Source organism: Periplaneta americana, chromosome 5 (genome assembly GCF_040183065.1).
Source record: "Periplaneta americana isolate PAMFEO1 chromosome 5, P.americana_PAMFEO1_priV1, whole genome shotgun sequence".
Classification (NCBI taxonomy): domain Eukaryota; kingdom Metazoa; phylum Arthropoda; class Insecta; order Blattodea; family Blattidae; genus Periplaneta; species Periplaneta americana.
The window spans coordinates 105,947,795-105,972,020 of NC_091121.1; the positions used below are offsets into that span (position 1 = coordinate 105,947,795).

Sequence of the window (24,226 nt, forward strand, 5' to 3'; positions counted from 1 at the left end):
CGATACCTTTCGGAAGACGACAGGAATTTGCGTCATAGGTAAGAACGACAACAAATTGGCTTAAATGCAATATTACTCACAAATGGCTTTTAGAGAACCCGGAGGTCCATTGCCGCCCTCACATAAATCCGCCATCGGTTCCTATTCTCAGCAAGATTTATCCAGTCCCTACCATCATATCCCACCTCCCTCAATTTCATTTTAATATTATCCTCTCATTTACGTCTCGGTCTCCCCAAAGGTCTTTTTCCCTCAGGTCTTCCAACTTACACTCTATATGCACTTCTGGTTTCACCCATATATGCTACATGCCCTGCTCATCTCAAACGTTTGGGTTTAATGTTCCTAATTATGTCAGGTGTAGAATACAATGCCTGCAGTTCTGCGTTGTGTAACTTTCTCTATTCTCCTGTAACTTCATCCCTCTTAGCCCCAAATATTTTTCTAATCACTTTATTCTCGAACACTTTAATCTCTGTTCCTCTCTCGAAGTGAGTGTCCAAGTTTCACAATCATACAGAACAACCGGTAATATACCTAAATGGCTTATTAATTCTAACTTTCAGTTCTTTTAAAGCAGAGTGGATAATAACAACTTCTCAGTCGAATAATATCAAGCATTTACCATATTTAATCTACGTTTAATTTCCTCTCGAGTGTCATTTATATTTGTTACTGTTGCTCCAAAGTATAGCTATGAATTTGTGTACCTTTTCAAAGATGAATTTCCAATTTTTATATTTCCATTTCGTACTATATATGTTCTGGTCACGAGACATAATCCTATACTTTGTATTTTCGGGCTTTACTTCCAAACCTACCTTCTTACTTGTTTCAAGTAAAATTTCCATGTTTTCCCTAACAGTTTGTCGATTTTCTCCTAATATATTCACGTCATCCGCATAAACAAGCAGCTGAGAACATGATTACAAGCATAAATTATACAACACATTTTGGGGATAAGCCAAAATGAAATATGAGCTTCAATGAGTCGGTGACACACAGAAGGTTAGGAACGAATGTCCTAAATCATTGAAATATGTCATACTTCTTATACTGAGAGTTTAGATGAATATTTCCAAAATATAGCCTACCTTCGAATAAATTTGGCCAAAGTTCATAAGTTATTATGTTTCTTTTCCTCGAACTGACATACTAGACGGACGCAAAGTGAGATCGGCAAAACTTAGGATATCATATCCACAACGGACAGACTCTCATCTACTGTAGATGCGATTCTTAACCTTGTCCATGGCGGTAGAACTGTGTCTTAGCCGTTGCATGGTGCACCAAAGACGATTAATACTGTATGACAGTTCGTTAGAATAGCTAATCGAATTTAATGCTTCCAATACACTGTTCATTAAACATTACAATATAACACAGTACAATGCAACTTTATAAAACCAATATGATACGTTAATATAACGCTTTGACAACTGAGGGACTGCTAAAATATAGTTTTATTTACAAATAACACTGAGAAATGATTTACTTTTGCAGTCTTCTGACAGATCTGTAAGTTATATATATATATATATATATATATATATATACATATATATATATATATACAGACATCGAACCGAACTAACATACCGTACTCTAAATGATCAAGACAATGGTAATTAAGTCAGATGTCGAAGCGGAGAAAACAACAGAAATCCCAATGAATTGATAAATTTTGTACAATATTCAGACAGTCAAAAATGTTGAAATGAATGGATTATTTACTTTTAAATGTTTCATTTTTTTAGTTAAAAAACAAGGAAATTATGACCGTAATGGCGATCTGAATGTAGCATAGATGTTGGTGTACTCTTAAATGTCAGTGTCAAATTACGAAAAATGTCAGGTTCAGCACTCCGCGATATAAAGTAGAATGTGGTGGACAATTAAGTGGTGTTGGGGGGATAAGTTTTTATGTAGTCGTATAGTACTCTCTATTAAAACATCAAATATTACTAACACATAACGAAGAAACTAGTGCAAGCACGATAAACTCGCTGATCGAAGTAGGCCTTACTTGACCTATGGCAACGATGTCAATTTTCTGTCACTCCTATGACACCGTATTATTGTTTACAATTATGCAAATGCAGGCCTATTGTATGCGCATTCGAATAGCTCTGAAATTAGATGAATTTTTGGAAGCGAGAATACCAAAATAATAATAATAATAATAATAATAATAATAATAATAATAATAATAATAATAATAAAATAATAATAATAATAATAATAATAATAATAATAATAATAATATTCTTAACAGTTTGGACCATTTAATCCGTTCCGGTTCAACATTATTCGGACAATCTCTTCTTCAGTCTACTCAGGTTTCTTCTGCCTTTAAGTTGGTATTTTAAGGCTAGTTTATGGATTCTGATTTCCATTAACCTGTCCATAAGTTATGTCGTCGCCAGTTTTTCCTGCTCTTGTTTATTATTTCATTCAGTGCTTCTTTTCTGAAGTGCCGAAATCGTCAAACAATTATATAAAATTTCAATGAATTATTTAGAAGGGTTTATTAACTACAGCGTCATAAATAAAGCTATAGGTCTTAAGAAAACAGGTACCTACAAATTTGAATTGTAATCTTAAGAATCGAGACGTATTGAAGACAATAGCTACAAAGCATGGCGGCGTGTGTAAGGCATCATGTCTTTAACAAATCGTATGGAATAAGTGCTGGTTAGGATCCTTATGGGGAATAAATTTTTCATGCATTTTCAGCCAGTGTATGGTACCGATGCTCACCTAGCATCGTGAAGAATATATGAGGAATTATATAGGGTGATTCACGAGGATTTACCGTCACTCACGGAGCTTATTTCCGAAGACATTCTGAGAAAAAAATTTCATATTAACATGTGTCCTACCTAATCTCAATATTTTCATAGTTACACTAATTTGAAGTAATTAGTAAGATATCTTTCTTCTTTATTTTTAAGGATAAAAGAATATTACAAACAGAGAATGAACTATTCAGAAGTATCATTTCTTTAATTGGCTAGTGTTCTGAATCTAAAAATGTGTTGTTAATTGCTTTGTACAGATTTTGTTTTCCAGTTTTTAACTAAAAATTACACCCTTCTTATGCACTTATCACAAAAATGGTTACAAATCATACGACTTTAGGAACTTGATTCTTTACAGTTTAATTAAGCATCCTAATGTACAGTGTTGAAGAATTTACAAGAGCGGCATGATTTGTAACAATTGTTGTGATAAATGCGTGAGAAAATGTAATTTTGTAGTTAAAAATCGGAAAAGAAATTTGTACGAAGCAACTATTGAATTCACAGCACATTTTTAGCTTCAGAATAGTAGTCAATTAAAGAAATGATACTCCTGAATAGTTCATTCTTTATCTGTAATGGTTTTTTACCCTTAAAACTCAAGAATAATGTTAATTTGCAAACAACTTCAAATTAGTGTAACTCTGAAAACAGTGAGATTAGGACAAATGTTTATATGACATTTTTTGCTCAATATGTTCGGAAATAAGTTCCGAAGTGACGGTAAATTCTCGTGAATCACCCTGTATTGAGTAGCGTAATCAAGCACTATTATGGCTAGGAAGAGTATTATGTTATCCAAAATACCGTAAGTAATCTACTAGTTGGACGAACATTCAGCTTTTTTGACGCATGTAGACAAGGCCCATTTTTTTTTATAAAATGCTCAATTTTGTGTCTGCATTTCGTCAGTAGCATAATGCATAATTATATTCCCAAGAAGCATAAAACATAGTATAACAGATTGGGATGGAATGATTTGTAGGCCTACATTGATCTGTGTAGGGGTTAATCAGAGAGGCGTTGGTTGCTTTGGAGTTTTCAGTTTGTAGCCGCCTTCCAGATTCAAACTTGTTACCTCCGTAACAAGAACTGGGCACTATAATAGAATACATTTGCATCATATAGTAATATATACAGACTGAATGAGGTTTCGATTTGAGCTGGTCTAATTATAAAGTATGTTACACCAGATATAGGAGGAAACACCTCAAAGTGATCGCATCTGTTTGTCAAGTAAGGTAAGTGCCTAATACAGGTTTTGAAGAAACATCACACTTTCAGTTATTTTCTCTTACTCCAATCTTATTTCCATGTTCAAGCTAAATATTTTTGTAAAGTTGGCTGTTCATGTGCACAACAAATATTTATCCAAATGTTATTAATTCCTCAAGTTGTAGGCTAAATTATTTCCATTAGTTTCCCTCTTAATCCTTTTTTATTGGAAAAATTCCAATCGCACAGGAAATTCGCTTACGAGTAAGAATATAGCCTATAATCATCTTACAGTATTTCTTTAAAACGTACAACCGGTATGCAGAAGAATATAGGCCCTAATGACCGCAACATATTTCATTATGATAATGAGACCTGGATTTTATACAAATAAATGTATGTTATATTAATGTAATCTAAAAGCAAATTTAAGCAGTTGGCTACAATGTGTGCACAATGCATGCATCCGTTACTTTTGCAATATTCGTAAGTATAATCACGTTTTCCCGTCTTTCCAAATTCTGTCTTGGTTAAGGCTAAACGATCGACGAGCTTTGCTTTCTCTTACTTTCTTGTTTCAAATTCTACGCACCGCTAACCAAATCTACTTGGTTTCTCGTTTTCAGAATTTATCCGCATATCATCAGCTAAGTACCAGGCCTCATCACAACAATTTGCTCATTATACCTTACCACAAGACATCTTTATATTCTTCATCCTATACAGTTTCAGTTGCTAGAAATTCGAACTCACTTCCGAGTGATGTAGACAATAACTTTATTTAGGTCAAAATTATATAAATTCTTGCTTAACAGATTAATTACTGATCAATATTTGTTACTTACAATGAAACTAACATCTGTCCTTTTTTATTATTACCATTAATTTCTTTAAATATAGGCTAATACAAAATTCCTAATAGCTAAATTCCATTAGCTACATTAATATTCTCTTTATATCTTTATATTTTAGATTTATATTTTGCTCCCTAGAACGTAGTTCTAGTAAACTACTATTAAATTAATTCTCATCATTTAACCAACTAGCTATCTCAACTTAATTATAATTTTTTAGATATTGCATATAAACAGAATTGAATTACATTAGCTCATAAATTAAGTTATTACTTTTTCGTATAGGCTTTATCTCAAATTAAATAAACATGTAAGTTACTAGTCGTTAAAATTCAACTCAAGAATATTGCTGTAAAATCTTTAGCGCATTGTAAATATTAATGATTTAAACATGTATGTCACTATTGTATTGATTAAGGCTGGTTGAATGGAAGAGAAAGCCTTAACTCTCCAGCAAAAATAAAACATCTATTCTACATTCTATTCATATCTATGCCTCAGAAATTAAGTTTGAAGACAAATTACTGAATATACACCAGGCGAGCAAATTATTAATAGTCTGTTACAATCGTACAGGACAAAATGCGGAAGAAACCAAACTGCAGTTTCATATTAACAGAATGAAAAACTATTTTTGAATATCCAAAAATTAATTTAATTAAGTAACTTATATACGTCGAATAAACTAGCTTATTTAGATTCATTATTTATAAGATTACATTAACAATCTAATATGACTATTCGTTTGCACGTAGGCCTATTTATTTAGATTATTTTAGAGAGACTTCCGATTTTACTACAATGAGAGATATAATAATTTAGCGACTTGAGATTTTTCTAAGTCTAATGCCACATTGTGCATGCTCCGAGCCGAAAGTTTTCAGTCATATGTTGAAGAGATATTCGCTTCAATCTTCTCTTTAAATATTACATACCTATACTAAAAAGGAATTAAAACTATAACCTTCCATGAATCGCACTACAGATATTGAAACATTTTCTCCCGTTCAACAATTATGTTCCTCACTATACACAGGCTTACGTTTCATTTAATAATTGATTCAAAGCGAATTAGAAAGGAATTAGCCATCGGCGTAGCTCAGTCGGCTAAGGCGTTTGCCTACCGATCCGGAGTTGCGCTCGGGCGCAGGTTCAATTCCCGCGTCGGCTGATTATCTGGTTGGGTTTATTTCCGAGTTTTCCCCAACATTAAGGCGAATGTCAGGTAATCTGTGGCAACTTTTCGGCCTCATCTCGCCAAATACCATCTCGCTATTACCAATCCCATCAACGCTAAGTAACGTCGTAGTTGATACAGTGTCGTTAAATAACCAAGTTAAAAAAATTAGTTCGGATAGATCTATCTGTAGAGAACTAGAGTACCTGTTGAACAGTAAGCAATGTCATTAATTTCATGGGTTATTCTTTAGATATTTAAAAACAAATAGGCTAAGTTTAATGACTTACAATTTTGTTCGTTTTTGCTTCCTTTTCGTGATAAAAATTGTTTTATATGTAACATTTGATAGCGTGTTTTGGTAAAGCAATTGATTGAATTACAAATATGCTCAGTCAATTTAAGACACTGTGTATTACGATAATAAATTATTGAAAGAATTTTAGTTTTGTCCTTCAAATGTGCAGAAATTTTATCCGAACAAATGTAAGTTACCTTTTCGTTCTGCAAAGGAATTTTACAATGTTACATTTGTTCGGATAAAATTTCTGCACATTTAAAGGACAAAACTAAAATTCTTTCACTCTTTTATTAGGCCTATCATAATACACTGCTCTCTTAAATTGACTGAGCATATTGAGAATTCATCCAACGTCTTTCCCAAAACATGCTATGAATACTTCATGTAAGACAATTTTTATCTCGAAAAGACAGCAAAAACGAGCAAGACTGTATTTAACATTTTTTTTAATATCTCAAAGAATAACCTCTGAAATTAATGCATTACTTACGGTTCACTCTGTATATATGATATCGTCGTTGTTCCTGCAATAACTCCTATGTGCAAAATATAAAATTTTTCAGCAGGAAGAAAAAACAGCATTTATTCATTCTATGGCAGTAGTACATAGGAGATTGTGAATTCTTACATTTTGGAAAGAAATAAATATAATATAATTACATATAGGAGATCTTATTATTTGCTGTATCACTATTTAAGTTATTTAATAGAGCAAAAATCTGAAAATCGATACGTATGTTACATAATTATTGTAGGAACAACGACGATATATTGATATGAATATATTGTGACTCACATGACAGAAAACAGGTACCGAACAGCCAACGACATAATTTATTTTGCCTCATACAGTACATAGATACCGATACGTGCATGCATACATGCATACATACATACATACATACATACATACATACATACATACATACATACATACATGTCCTAAAGAAACTGACTCAAGATGATTTGGAAATGTTACATTATGACTTTTGGTTGTTATTGGCACGGTGATTCATATTAAAATTTTAGTCTAATCGATTAAATTGGTTATAAAAAGTACGATATTTTACCAAAAAAAAATTAATTAATCGTAGGGTTACTGGTGAAAATACGTAGGCTGAAGTAGGCATACTTTAATTTTTAGGTACATTTTACATTTTATTTGAATAAGCTCTATTCCCTTACCTATAAGCGTACTTCTTAAACTATTTAAGTGTAATACGCAAGGTAAACAATAGACTGTAATATATTCGGTTGATTTCGTGACGTAAACATTAGCTATATCCTGAATGGAACAGAATGACAACTAAGGAATACATGTGAGTAAATAGTCTGTCGTGAAATAGTGTAGGTGAAACCAAGATAAGGTTCCAGCTTTCCAGGAACGTAGCACTTAGCGCTCTAAAAGTTGGTGTCACGATTCGGCTGCCTTATTCATAGGCGAACGGCTCTAGCAAGTGTAAACAGATAGTTGCGCACACCTCAAAGATATTCACTTTTCTCTTATGTGTGTTAGAGAAACATATTATAGGCTAAATCAGTTACTCCAAAATAAAGTCAATCCATAGTGAAAAACTGACGTCAGTAGAACGTATCAATCCCTTGTAAATTGAAACTAGAAAATAAAATCATACAAATGATGAGTTTAAATTACTTAGAAGTTAGAAGTTTAAGTTACAATTGAATTCTGTTAAGTTGTAGTAAGGAACAAATAAATAAATCACGTTTAGTGTCTGTAAATATGCCTTAAATGTCTTAACTACATGGAAGAAAGAATATCTAGAAAGAGACACAAAAGCATTAAAAAAACAGTAGTCAGATTTATCACAACCTGCACCTGAAACAAGAATTTAATATTTTTGAAGGGACTTAGAGAATCCGTTCGAATTTATTGCTTTATTAATGTTTTCCTATATGAAATAAGACCAGACAACTATTACAAGAATAAGTAGTGAATGTACTCAGAAAATATCACCGGAAAAGAATGAGACAAGATAAGAAACAAACAAACTGGATATGGACCTATATCGAGTATTAAATCAATATGAGAATGAACGGAGTTGCGCTCGGGCGTGGGTTCGATTCCAGCTTCGGCTGACTACCTGGTTGGGCTCCCCCCTCCCCCCGAGGTTTTCCCCAACCGTAAGGCGAATGTCTGATTATCTATGGCGAATCCTCGGCCTCATCTTGCCAAGTACTACCTCGCTGTCACCAATCCCATCGACGTTAAATAACCTAGTAGTTGATACAGTGTCGTTAGATAACCAAGTAAAAAAGGAGAAGGAATATACATAGACCTATAGAAGATAGGAAAGCTATGAGAAGACAGGAAGGAGCTCTGTTTACCAAAAGAAAAATGAAAGATTCCATTTCTTCGCAAAATAAGGTGATGGTCTAAAGGAGAGAAGAAAGAATGAATATGCATGCATAGGCCTACATACATACATACATACGTACATATATAGCCTACACACATTCATACATGTGTAAGTAGGCTTCATTTGCATACATGCATGCACAGATACACACACACACAAATGACCTTGAGTTTGTACCTGAGTAGCCTATGACGCATTTTAAAAGTTATTTTATTTCCGGCGGAGGAAACGTATTTATGTCTCTATTATTGAGAATCTGTAGTAGAATTTGGTTCATCAGGTACAAATTGCAGGCAAAACTTCTAATATTGATAACAATGTCATTAACCCCCTTACAAAGGAAACACCGCTACAATATCAAGCACATCCCTCGATGTACGTGATAGGCCTACCAAAATAGGCTTCCTCCAACATTTCCATTGTAGGCCTACTAGCCTACTGACTATTAATTAATTAATTTATTTATTTATTTCCCTATTTATCCACAAAAGAGTTAAAAGCCCATAGGACTTGGGGGGGGGGGAAAGGAAAGGAACAATAATTAAAACAGAAAACAATAATTAAAATAAATAAAAATTACAATAAATTAGCACCAATGCAAACCCACACGTTTTTCATCTAAATTGTAGGGACGGAAGTCTATCAAATACTCTATCACTAAGTCATTTCCGAACACTTTCCACATTTGAAAAAAAGATTATTAAAAAGGCGAGTTTATGTGAAATATAATAAAAAACTGGTTTGGGGTCTTCAAATTATGTACCTTATTTTTCAATATACACACCCACATAAACCACACTTATCGCTGCTCCTGCAAAAGTAATCAATACCGAAGCATTATTTCAACAGTCCAGTAGGTACCTGACTTTCAACTGAGCATGAGCGTGCTTACAGTTGAAATTAAATGTTACACCAGGCGAGTGTTAGGAAGCAGATGACGTTTAAAATCTGCTAATAGTACATAGTCTATGTATTTCATTCACCACATTTTCCATATGGACCACCCTGTGATTGAATACAAACTTTGCGGTAAGCAGAAGGTGGCCTGACGCGCCCTAACCCAGGACCACTAGGTCTATTTAATGACCTGTAACTTTTTTTTCCATTTATCGCAATATTAGGATAAATACTATTAGAACACACTTGACGCTTCTGACTAATAGACTTCAGTAATCCAGTTAAATTTCAGAAATGCTTGTAACTCTGCTAATGTTGTAGAAATTTGATTTTTGCGTGTGGGGACCGTGCGAAAAATTGGAATGATTTCTTGAAGTTCACGTTAATATGTAGGCCTATTGACTTCTAGTAGAATGTGCACTGATATTATTTTTATTTCCTTATTTTCTCGACTATAAATAATGTATTTAGGGTTCATTCTTTTATTTATTTTGAAAATGTTCACTATTAATAGTGTTCTGTATTTCACCACCATCTTCGTCACTGTCTTCGTCATCATCAATATGGGTGGAATCCTTTGGCCTGTTCTGCTCTCTACGGATGTCTTCTTGATCGACCTTATGCAAGCCCGTAGAGAAGAATTCTTGAAGATAAATATTAGCTTTCCACTTTTCGAAGTTGTTTATTTTTTTTAATTCTAATTACAAATTTTATTAGAATGAATCGCTTTTTAGCGTTACCTTTACAAAACTAATAAGTTATTTATTAGGGGAGAGCTTGAAATTTATGAAATAAATAATAAAATGTAAAACTGCAGAAGCAAATGGACTAAGTTTATGAACAAAATGAGTTCTAAATTACCATATAGGCCTAGGGTAAGTTGTTACAATACTAGGTATAAAACCACTGGCAAGAGAAACTCAGGAAACCTCCTAAACTCTAGAGCGATCGTATAGAGTTGCTATAGACAAAAAAGCCTAAAGCATGAATGTTATTATTATTATTATTATTATTATTATTATCATCATCATCATCATCATCATAAATATAATGGTAATGATCCTATAGCAAGTCACTATTTTGGATAATTTAATGAGATACTGAAATCCCATAATCATTATTTATCTAAGTAAGCTATAGCCTAAATGAATGTTAGTTGAGCCTATAGACTTTTCTAACGCTGTTATTTATTATGGGCGGTGACTCATGATCACAATCAGTACGCTAATAAAAAAAAAAAAACAAAAAAAAAAAAAAAAAAACGTAGATTCTGTTCATGTGCGACATTTAAAAAAAATTAAGGCCAACTAAGATTCAGTAAATTAGAGATTAGGCTATAGAAGACTTGTCAGAGAAAAATATAGGCCTAATACAAGTAGCTAGTATAAAATAATGTTAGGAGACAATCACAAACGATTAGGGAAAACACGGAAATTTTACTTGAAGCAAGAAAAGCGATAGGCTTGGAAGTAAATCCCGAAAAAACTAAATATATGATTATGTCTCGTGACCAGAATATTGTATGAAATGGAAATATAAAAATTGGAGACATCCTTTGAAGAGATTGAAAAATTCAAATATCTTGGAGCAATACTAACAAATATAAATGACACTCTAGAGGAAATTGAACTCAGAATAAATATGGGAAATGCCTGTTTTTATTCTGTTGAGAAACTTTTGTATCTAGTCTGCTGTCAAAAAATCTTAAAGTTAGAATTTATAAAACAGTTATATTACCGGTTGTTCTGTATGGTTGTGAAACTTGGATTCTCACTTTGAGAGATGATCAGAGATTAAGGGTGTTTGAGAATAAGGTTCTTAGGGAAATATTTGGGGCTAAGAGGGATGAAGTTACAGGAGAATGGAGAAAGTTACACAACGCAGAACTGCAAGTATTGTATTCTTCACCTGACATAACTAGGAACATTAAATCCAGACGTTCGAGACGGGCAGGGCATGTAGTACGTATGAGCGAATTCAGAAATGCATAGCCTATAGTGTGTTAGTTGCGAGACCGGAGGGAAAAAACCTTTGGGGAGACCGAGACGTAGATGGGAGGATAATATTAAAATGGATTTGAGGGAGTTGGGTTATGATAGAGACTGGATTAATCTTGCACAGGAAAGGGACCGATGGCGGGCTTATGTGAGGGCGGCAATAAACCTGCGAGTTCCTTAAAAGCCATTGTAAGTATAAAATAATATAACAAATAAAAATAAAAATCTTGTATTTAGAAAGGACAGGAACAGATTATCAAATTAACTGTCGCTATCACCCTCTTGGACAGAAAAATACAGGTCTACTTTAAGTAGTCGAAGATGTCTACGGAAAGACCAAGAACATATCTTAGTTTAAATGGAATAGATCCCGCAACCTAAGCCTCAGACAGTCCTGACGTTTGCGATGTAACAACTAATCGGTTGCGCGTCAAGGATTAATGCCAGGTTTCATACACCTGCTCAAAAAGTAGTGGAAAAGTTGATATTATTTTAATCGCATTCGAACCATCATACAGGCTCCAATTAAGATTTTTGTAGGCCTATTTCTCGGATCTTTGTCTAATTTCTTAGTTTCGACAAACTTAGTACTAATCTTCTTTGTACGAGACCAAGAGATTCAATACTGTTTGAACCTGTTTTCACACTCATCATTCGGCCTCCTTAAACGTCAAACTTTCGTGGCGCAGTAGATGTAGGAAGCATTATGAATTGCGTTTTAAATAAGCTACATTCTCGGCTTTTTAAGCTCTGTGCGATCAGCATGAATGTACTGACGATATAAAATTGTAGCGCATTGTAATTCACTTACAAAAAAGCTTGCCACATAAGCATATCGTTTGTACTAGTCTATGTCAAAGAATTTCAGAGTCTAACATATAATAATAATAATAATAATAATAATAATAATAATAATAATAATAATAATAATAGGCCGCCTAATTTTTAACATTACACAAATACTAAGAAGGTGACAAGCTTCACGTTGCAACTACATTAAATGTATCGTTTGTATATTCTTGTATTTATGTAGGCATTTGTATGCGACTGCATGTTTGTGAGTTTGTGATTTGCTTTGGTTTTCGAAGAATTTTGTATACTTTTGCAAGTCTTACGTTTTAATGGTGATTAAAAACAAGAGAACTGTTATATAAATTTCACGGCTAGCCTAATTCACAAATCGCGTGAAGCTGTGGAGAATTTCACTATCGCGTGTGAAATTCAGACATACAGTAAATCTAGTTACAAATTCTTTAGCTATATTAATTCATTTGTGAAATAAACTGTTGACAGAGACTGTGAACTTTGTACAAGAGAAAGAACGAGAATAACTTCATTAATGAACGATATTCACAATATTATCTGAAATCTAACAAATCCACAGTCGTGTACTAACGCACAATGTGACATATAGGCCTATTTATAAGCTTATATATATATATATATATATATATATATATATATATATATATATATATATATATATGTATAATTTAGGCATATAATGGCAGTTGACTTAATACTTATATGTCAAACTTGGAGTCAGGCCACAAAGGGAAAAACACTACAGGAGAGGGATATGATCCGGTACTGTGGATTGAACTTCGGCATAGCTCAGTGATTAGAGCACTTGATATGTAGAATCAAGGACCCGGGTTCGATCCCCGACGTAGGAGCGAATTTTTTTCCTCTAATAGCCACCGTATAAATATGCTATATATATATATTACTTAGGCCTATAATTATATATGTTATATAACATAGGCCTATATAGCCTATATATGCCGACCATTCTAATACGTAACGACTGAGGTACTTCCTTGACGTATTTGGATCCTCCTGGAGCATGATTGTTTTCCATCGTCAAAGTGATGTCTTATGTTGTATTTAGATATAGATTCAGCGTCGTAATATTACGAGGGAGAGTCAAAACGTAACCTTAATAATTGTTTTATTAATTGAATATGCACAATAAGACTACAAACACTTCATCACTTTTAACATAATATAACAGGAACGCTTGCATTGAACGTAGTTGGGACTATGTTGAAAAGTGATGAAGTGTTTGTAGTTTTATTGTACATATTCAATTAATAAAACAATTATTAAGGTTACTGTTTGACCCTCCTTCGTAGTTAGATCATGGAGATTTGGAGACTGTTGTCACAGCAGTAGCATGTACGAGTAGTATGCATGTGTGTCTGTATGTAGGCCCATTTATGTGTAAGTTAGATGCCAAACGATTACGTAAATTTCGTGAGACAAGTGTCCGAGTGCATAGTTTTCTCAGGCATTCCTTTTCACTGATGCTCCGTATTCCACACATTATGTCATAAGCTCTCTTCATAGTTACATAATAGGCCTACAGTAATTGTCGCTACAAATAATTATTACGTAATTCAGTGGTCAACAGTGTGCGACGTATTTTTTTTTTACGAAAATAGGATTAAGTTATTTTAATAATAACCTAATCCGTGGCACAACAGCCCTTTAAGGGTCCAGACCGACTAGCCGACTGCTGGCCTCACGACTACATGCCGAAGCAGAGGTCGCACAAAGGGCCAAAAACAGCTAGATGACACTTTGACAAAATTAATATAGGCTAGGCTATCTACTACGAAAAAGGAATTTGTTATAGGCTACCAAGAAAAACCTTAAGATTGAACTTACAAAAAGAAACTCAGGCTGTGGGCCTAGTAGCCTAACCTCAGTTTTACTGCATGGGAAAGAATTTTTTTTCTTTTTTGACGAAAATGGGCAAGAAAATTAAAAGTGTGTTCGTGGAAATAAAATACTTAAAGTGAATAAAGTGGAAACAAATACAGAAACATAGGCCTATTTAACAAAATATAAAATATGCGGAAATGGAAAGGACATAGGTCTAAATCCTAAACGAATTAAAGGAAAAAATACCGAAAAATATTACAATTTCAAAGGACGAATAGAACAAGAATGATTTAAGAAATATTAGGTGTGGTGAAGTGAAGTGAAGAAGCACAAACTCTATAAATCAGCTGTCAGACGTACCTTCTTTGGAAAATCAGAGCACATAGGCTAGGCTACATCAATGACAAAACTAACACTCCATTTAAATGAGATGAATGTAGTGGAAAAGTCATTTTATAAAATTAAATATAAAAAGTCTGAAATAAGAAGGGTGCCACGATTGAGAAATAGCGGATGACTTAAGAAAATCCATGTTTTACGAGAGGCACCGAACTTTAGGCATATTTAGCGAATTTTCAGGAATAGCATTTCAAGCGAAAAGATAAATATAGATAAATACAATAAAGATAGGGGAGAGTCGGGTAGTATCGGACAGTGCGTTTCTTTCATGTACCACCACATGGTAGTACCTGAACGACATGGTTACGTTTCTCTATGCGGCATCACAGAAACGTAACCATGTCAATCAGGTACTATCATCGTGTGGTAGATGAAACTCACTGTCCGATATTACCTGATGTCCGATACTACCCGACTCTCCCCTACGATAACAATCGATATTTGAAGAGACTGAAGCATAAAAGAGCTGAGAATGTGAGAAAAAGGGAAAATCCACAAAACCCAATTACAATTCAGCGACTACAGTATGTTATTACCTCTAAGTCACATAATTAACGAAGGTAGTGTCAATTGTTTACACTTGTAAATTGAATTATTCTACTTGATATGAAATGTACAATTTTGTACAGTTCAACTAAAATGTGTTCGTAAATTGAATTAATATGTTTACTATGGTATATTTTTGTAGAGTGTAACTGATGAATTGTATATGCTGTAAATTGAATGGTAGTCTGTATAGCTCAACTGATGAATTGTTTATGTTTATAAATTAAGTTAATCTACTTGATATGAATTGTACAATTTTGTATAGCTTTACTAAGTATGCTTGTAAATTGAATTAATCTGTTTACTATGTATTGTATATTTGTGTATAGCTTGGCTGATGAATTGTATAGTCTATGCTTTAAACTGAATAGCTAGTAATCTATATACCTCAACTGATGAATGATTTATTCTTGTAAATTGAAGTAATTTGCATGATAGGCTATGTATTATCAGTTTTTGTATAATCTTATCTCAACTGATTTAATTGTTTATGCTTTTAAATTGAATTAATTTACTTGCTATGTATTCTGTTTTATAGCTCAACTGATGAATAATTGTATAGGTTTGCAAATTTAATCATCTGGTTGCTATGTACTGTATATTTTTTGTAGAGCCACCAACGTAGCTCAGTCGAGAGACTCGTTAGCCTGCTGATCTGGAGCTGTGCTCGGGCTTGGGTTAGATTCCCGTTCGCTCTAATTACCTGGCTGGGTTTTTTCTGAGGTTTTCCCCATCCAGGTAATCTATGGCGAATCCTCGGCCACACCTCACTTCATCTCGCCAAAAATTGTAATCTTGTAAAATTTTGACTTGTTACACATCTTAAAACTTCAATGCTAATATAAGATAATATTTATGGAATACATAAATGAAATGAAATGAAAAAATAAATATAAAAATTAGGAAACATTCGTTGTGCATAACTGTAAATTAGTAAACACAAAATTATTATGTGGAATGCTAAAATATAATTATAATTTAATGTTAGATGAAATGGAAGTAAGTCTAAAATAAATTCTAAACCGAATTTATATACTTATTATATATCATGTAAGCTGTGTTCACCACATTTATTTCACTATTCTATAGGCGAGAATTATTTAAAAAAATAATCAAAGTCTACAGTACTTTGAATTTCACATCGATATCATTCAATGAGAAAATAGACACTAAAATACAATGTCATGGCATTCCAGTTTTAATGTTTTGACATGAATATAGGCCTAAATATACGGATACACATATATTTGTATGTAGCCTATGTATGTATGTATGTATGTATGTAGCCTATAGGCCCTATATGCATGTACTCTATGTAGTCTATTTATGCATGTAGGCTATCCATATCAATTATAACATAATTTAGGCCAAAATATATGCCATCGTGGATTTAAATTAATATTTAGAATTTTAGAAATAGGCCTAGATAACTTTACTTCATAACATCATGTATCCACTTATAGGTCTAATGTAAGGTCAGAATATATTCTAATTTACTAGAAATGTACAAACATTAAATAATGCTAGGTCTATATTTTGTTGTAGGGCTCTAAAAATTCTGGTAATATATGTATCACAAATCTCTAACAATGTGGTTATTTTATCTGACTAGAAAGCAGCCACCAAACTGTACGTCAGTTGATCCCAGGTCATTGTCAAATCTACGGGAACGAATGGGGTAGGCCTACGCAGTAGCCGAGAATGGAACCAAACTATCCGTAACCCTTCAGAAGTCTTTGCAATACCACTGTGTGAAGCAATATGACAAACTATTTTTAACGGGGAATCCATACAGGACATAGATGCCAGAACATCCCAAAAATACTGAAAAACCTCTATTCGGAAAACACCTTGCGAGCCAAGGAGAAATGCAGTGACCATCTTTCACATTATAACTGGGCATGATATAATCTGTCAAGTGACCTCAACCGTGTAGGAATTATGCAAACTTCAGCCTGTGTACATTATGCCTATTATGTAACCTGGACGAAGATATAGACCGACAACACCTTCAAAATCATCCAACCCTTAACGGCTCCACAGAATTCAACCGATACTGGGAAGCAAGGATGAAGATTACGTTTATCTAGTTAATGATTCTTACGTTAAAAATATATTTATCTTACAAAAAACGTCAATGAGAATCATTTGTGGAGTTTCATGCAGAATTCACTCTAAACCATTCTTTATTAAACTTATGGGATAAACCTACTTTCTTTATTAAACTTATGGGATATACCTACTTTCTTTGCCATCAGTGTTTAAAAAAACACTGAAAAGAAAATCGTCTTTATTCTTTATGCTCTTCAATTCATCATTAAACTAGTAGCAGAAATACGTTTTAGGCCTATAGATCTATCAATAAATGTAGCCTAAATATAGTAGAATTCAAAATAGTTATGAATTTATATTCTTGAACTCTTTTGTCTACGAGACATCGTTAAATGTTTGCCTTGTGCAATGCTTAAAAGGATGATTAAATCTGCTCTGCTGTAAAAATCTCTAGCCTAGTCTATAGCCTACAGAGAGCAAGAATTTAAAGGTATTTTTTTTTTAAATTTCAATGTTATGTACTTATTTTATTCTAAATTATAATATTTACGTTGCTATGTAGACCTATACTGTAAATATGTCTGTGGCAATGGAAGAATTACAAATAGGCCTATAATAATGTAGGCTAGGTCTATCAAATTGCTAGGCAATGAATAAATAAATAAATAGGCCTACCGTAAATAAATAGGCTATTTATTAATTAGATTTCTTTGCATACTGAATTTCACTTTACCGACACTTGAGCGCTAGTGGCTACCAGATTTTAAGAGGCGACTTAAAAAAATCACTACCGGTATGGAACTGGAATATTTGCTGAGATTGTAGGCTAAACAGAAACTTTGTACCACACCAATCGAAGTAGATAATCGAAAATTCATTCTCTTAAAATAACTTAGTCCCGCGCCGTGGTGTCGTGATCTAAGGCATCCTGCCTAGGACTCACATTACGGAATGCGCGCTGGTTCGAGCTCTCTTGGGGGAAGGAATTATCCCATGAAATTTCGGCCAGTGTATGGGACCGGTTCCCACCCAGCATCGTGATGCACTTGGAAAGCTACGATAGGTATCGAAATGCTGTTACAAAAGCCAGCTGTAACGACTAGGGGATCATCGTGCTAGCCACACGATAACTCCATTCTGGTTGGATGATCGTGCACCTCTGCTTCGGCATGTGGTCGTGAGGCTAACAGCCGGCTGGTGAGTCTGAGCCCTTAAAGGGCTGTTGTGCCACGGATTAGGCTATTATTCAAATTACTTAAGCCTATTTTCGTAAAAAAGTAGGCGTACGTCGCGCACAGTTGACCACTGAATTAGGTGATAATTATTATTTGTAGCGAGAATTACTGTATTATGTAACTATGTAAAGAGCGTATGACATATTGCATCGTATACGGAGCATCGGTGAAAAGGAATGCCTGAGAAAACGATGCACTCGGAGACTTGTCTCACGAAAATTACGTAATGTTTGGCATGTAACTTACAGTCTACATACATACATGGACCTACATACACACACATATATACTATTCGTACATGCTACTGCTGTGACAGTCTCCAAATCTCCATGATCTAACTACATAGGCTAATATTACGACTCCGAATCTAGGCCTATATCTAAATACAACATAAGACATCACTTTGACGATGGAAAACAACCATGCTCCAGGAGGATCCAAATACTTTACTCTCAACGTCAAGGAAGCACCTTAGTCGTTACGTATTAGGATAGTCGGCATATATAATTATAGGCTATAAAGGCCTATATGTTATGTAGGATAATAGGCCTATATAAGCTTATAAGTAGGCCTAAGTACTTATATGTCACATTGTGCGTAAGTTCACGACTGTGATAATTTTAGTGTGAGAGAAGAAATTAAAATTATATTAAATTGAATGTGTGTGTCAGGAAGCTACTAGATATTAAAATTTCTAATACGATTAGTGTGAAGAAGCCATCAGCTGCTTTAGCTCATAATTCGAGTAAAATACATCCAGTAACAATTTGCCTACGATTTTGACAAACTTACAATATGCATCACAAGCTTTTATGTCATCACTCTTTCTAAAGCGGGAAAGAAAACGCGAAATATAAACAAAAGGAAACTTTGTATTACGCCACCACCAGTTTCCGAGACGTTCCAGTGATCTTCTAGGAAAAATAAGCATATTTGTTTATATTTGTTTCGGCAGGTTATTAAAATAGTGAAATTAGGTAAAGTACAGTCTTATACTAGCAAGCTTTATAGACTAGAACATGCTTTGTTAGTTTATAAATAAGCCTATACAGAAATAGAAGATTGGTTTATATTTGACAAATTGGTGTGTGGGTTAGAGGTGAAGTCATTCGGAAACGATTGAAGCACTAGCCTATACTGGTTTTAAATACATCGTTAATTCAGTCAATAGGCCTAAATTTCGTGTTTCTTTCCGAGAACACTGACCGAGGGTGAGTGCCAAATTAGGTAGGCGGTCCCAATTTGAGTGACATCGAGCAAACGAAACAAGAGTTCTCTTTACAAATGGACTACAAAATCGCACTGCCCAGAAATAGCAGGTGAAACGTGTTCAAAATTTACTCAACAGCCATAGAATCATTCCCTGTTTCGTGCACGTAATTAAAAGGTAATATTATCCTCGAAAGAACGAAAGCATAAAGGTTACTGGTGGATGCCACATATTTTAATGTTGAGCGGAAAAATTACTGTATAATTTCACATTAAATTCCAGACAAAGAAATGTGATCTGTTGAGGAAATCTAAGAATAGCTGGAATGATACTTTAATAGTAGACTATGTTAGAGCTTCCTAGTTATTACATACGAAGAAAAATGGAAAAGAAAAATTTGTTTGTGCGCACCCCAAATAAAAGTAGGCCTAGGTATAAAAACAGAATGAAGGCCGCATGGTAGCACAATCTCAATATTTATGCCGAATAGGATACATATTCATGGAGAGATATTATTATTATTATTATTATTAATATTAATGATTCAGATTTTTACAAGAATTCAGTCTTACATTAGTGGCATGTAGATCTGTTAATCACACTTCGTCTATGATCTAATTATAGTTGGCTCCAACTTTTCCACAGAATGCAGGTTTCCAATTTCCAAAAGGATTTCTAAAATAACGTCCAGTGTCCTAATAAAGCTACATAAAATATTGAGTGACGAAGTACAGTATATAATCTTGAGACAATAGATTGTCTATATTATTGATTAGAATATGATGCTAAACATACTAAACATAGGCCTAGGCCTATGCTTCCACAAATTAATTGCACAATTCCCAATAAGCTTAACTGAGTTTTCACGCAAAAGAATTTTAAACGTAAGGTACGGCCTGTTTCTTGCTGCATGTTATTTAAACAATTGAGAGGACTTGAAAAGCAGATCTAAAGTGTTAAAAGTGTAGGCCTACTAAAAATTTGCATACAGCGCTAAACTCTATAAACAAATTTCTGATAATTACAGATAGGGTCTAATTTAGTGAAGTCTGATTAAGTTTTAAGTTGCGTTTTACGGTAAAAGTCATAAGTGGACATTAACCCTTAAATTGGCAAAACTTCATTTCTCACATTAGTTCATTAAACCGTGTCGGACTGTAAAGAAAACAACTATCGCAATGTCCATATTTTATATGTTGTACAATATTATAGTATTGTGAAATTCTAATTTTCCTATCAATTTTTTTTTCTATTGTTCTATTAAAATTATAGCATAAGAGGCGTTCAGAAGTTAACATGATTAACTCCTTCTCCAAAGATTTTGAGATATTCAAGGTTAAAGTTAAATACACACTATCAATTCTGTGATGTAGTCGAGAAGAATACTGCAGTTTGTGGGCTTTTTACTGAACTATGGAGTAAATCCCATTGACCACTGAAAATATAGTCAATTTAATACATTGCCAACTTAAACACTCCGAAATATTAGCCTATTAACCTGTTGTATCCTATAGGATACTTTGCGAATTTAAGGGTTAATAAAAAACATTTTTAATAAGATTAAGTTATATCAATCGTTTATGTGATTGCTTAATTTTGTAAACGTGAACAACATGGTGAAATAACATAGCTACATATAGGTAGGTCTAACTTATATATTGGTCTATGCCTTTGGAGAATGTTAAGAAAATTATTTTACGTTGTGATATAACTTAGTCTAGACATAGCCTATACTAATACATCCACATTTAAGGAGTCTACGCTAGCCATGTGAGGTATACGAATTCTATCAAGCTTAAATAGAATTGGTGAGTGTGAGAACAAACACATTATCCAATTTCCCAGGCGGTTCATAGTTGGATCTTTCGTACTAAATGACCGGTGATCTACATTAAAAATTTGACTTCAATGACAAACGACTTGTTTCTCTGGGATTAATAACCAAGACGTAATAACCTAATAGTACCTTATTAACTTATTGAAATAAAACATTACGCTTATTATTGTGTGAAGTGTTAAATGTATAACTTGCAGCCTACCTATGACAACTGAAATAAGGAACACCTTTGGGAAATTATGCCTGGAAATATTATGAACTCGAACGGCGGAGAGAACGAATTAGCAGGAGTAATTCCACACGTCGAAGACGGTGTCGCATCGAGTTGGTACTGTCCCGGAGGAATTACAACACATGTAGGCCTAATCTATTGATGAGATAATCATAACAAGTGCATTATTTAGACGTCATATTTCGCCACGGGGTACCAAATCAAGTAATATTGAACAGAACTGGACAGACAGCAATTTCATTTGATGACGGAACGTTGTAGACTCTAGACTCACTCTGCGGCTGCTCGGTCATGTCATCCGCCTTGACGGGCGAGATCTTGATGCTCCTGGATGGCCCGAGGTTGACCACGAGGGAAGGCACCACGCGGTGGTGATGGTGCTCCGTCGCCAGGGTTGTGGCGGGGCTAGGACTGCTGGCCAGGCGACAACCGCCGCCGCCCCCGCCTCCACCCCCGCACAGCTCCGCCGGCTCCGGCCGCCCCCAGCACCAGCCGCCTCCTCCGCCGCCACCGGCACCCGAGCGCTCCACCACGGCGATGGTCGACGACAGCGTCTACCGCCGGCAGTAACAGATGGGGACGCGGCGGGTCCCCGGCTAGACACGTGCAGCGCGCACTCACTCGCTCCGCAGGCCACGTCACCACGCCACACGGATTCGATCACCACTGCGCTGCCGACGCGGTGAACCTGCCGGCCGGCCGGCGCCGCGCATGCGCAGCGACTGCGTGCTCGCCGCCCGGGCCCCGCCCGCCCGCCGCCGCCATTGGCCCCGAGCCGACCCCTCCCCCGCGAGCGCGGGCCGGGAAAGAAAATGGCTGCTCGCGGGTGACGGGCCCATCGATCGGCCTGCCGGCCGGCCGGCGAGTCCTTCCTCCCGCGATCGCATCGACCGCCCAGTGCGCGCTCGGGAGCCGTCCAATCAGAGCGCGGGTCGGGCTGCCGTGATTGTCATAATAGAATTCAAACTAGCGTTTCATATTTAATTTCGGAACTACAATTCACATGGAATTCATTGTGATGTATGAGATAGCATGAGTGACGTAATTGTGCGGACTATTTTCTGCGATGGAAATAGTGCTGCTTTTATAACGCGCCGAGACGCAGCATTGTTGCTCGCCGCCTGTTCTCAGGGGCGATCTGCCCACAGAGCGTGTTGTGATCCACATTAACGTCTAGGAAGCAGGTCATGTCTCATTTCAGAGAAGAAACGTTCATTCTCTTCAATCGTTGTTTTCTGACTCTAGTAGCTTAATCATAACCATACAGCTGCTCAAGATAAAAGACCTCATTGGGTTTAGATCTAGAGATCGTTTATCCAAATATTGTGAGGAAAGCAAACCTTACACTTTAGGACAGACGAACAGACACAAATAAAGTCCTCTGCGAGTACATAGCACAGTTATAGCCTTATTATAAAGAAATATTCTTTGGATGATCGAAATACATAGGCTATAGGCCTATATACACATTATATACTTATATACATAGGTCTCCTACATACGGCCTACATAGGTACATCCATGCACACATAGACTATACGCTAGGCTTACCTATAGGGCCTACATATACCTATAAGTATATAGCTTATAAGCCTACATGGGCCTAATTATTTAAAAATTGTCGATTGAGTTTCAGAGCTATGGCTATGGCTCTAACTGACCTTCATGATCAATTTTCATTCTGACAAAAGTGAGCTTCTAATTTCGCAAACTCTTTTTTTTTTTCTCTACTTCATTCTTAAGTCCAAACTTGGCTGACGTTTTGAAGAGAGAAAATAACCCAAGAAATTACAAAACTGAGCTAATCATAGTCTAGGGACTAAAAGTAGATAGGCCTAATCTTATTTCTCTAGGCCAATACTTCAGGCTTCTTCATTCTATAGAATAAGCTTAGGTTATTTCCAGCTCGTTTTACAGAATTTAACTGTTTTGTAGGATGTTTAATAAGTTATGGTATAAGTTATCATGATTTCTTTTAGCCTTCCTTTATTAAAACTGAAATTCAATTGTTTTCTTCACAGGCGAACTGTTAGTATGCTCATGTCGAATCCTCCCCTCTAATTACGCACATTGTTGTTAGATCTTCCCAATAGATAGGAAAAAAAATAGCTGGCCAGCTAAATGTTCATTCATTCATTCATAGTGTTCTGCCCAAGAGCAGGTCTTTCACTGCAAACCCAGCGTTCTCCATCTTTTCTATTTTCTGCCTTCCTCTTTGTCTCCTCATAAGATCATATAGGCCTACCTTAATGTCATCTATCATCTGATATCTTCTTCTGCCCCGAACTCTTCTCCCGTTCACCAATAGTCTAAGGTTGCGAAAATAAAGTTTCTATAAATATTAACTTATCAAAAAACTGAGTAGTTATCTGTATTCAGTTGACAGATTGAGTGCAAGATCTCACGAGGCAATAGAGATTCACAGGAG

At 35.1% G+C, this 24,226-nt stretch overlaps 1 protein-coding gene across 1 annotated transcript in view; it reads right to left on the minus strand.

The window, feature by feature from the left end:
- tup (LIM1_Isl and LIM2_Isl domain-containing protein tup) overlaps positions 1-22,637 on the minus strand; it is a 452,945-nt gene extending 430,308 nt beyond the window's left edge. The window contains exons 1-2 of the mRNA XM_069827047.1: positions 22,491-22,637; positions 22,073-22,352 (exon numbers count right to left, since the gene is read on the minus strand). Of these exons, the coding sequence (XP_069683148.1) occupies positions 22,073-22,352; positions 22,491-22,637 (427 nt within the window). The remainder of the gene's footprint in view (positions 1-22,072; positions 22,353-22,490) is intronic.
- Between the last annotated feature and the right edge of the window lie 1,589 nt (positions 22,638-24,226).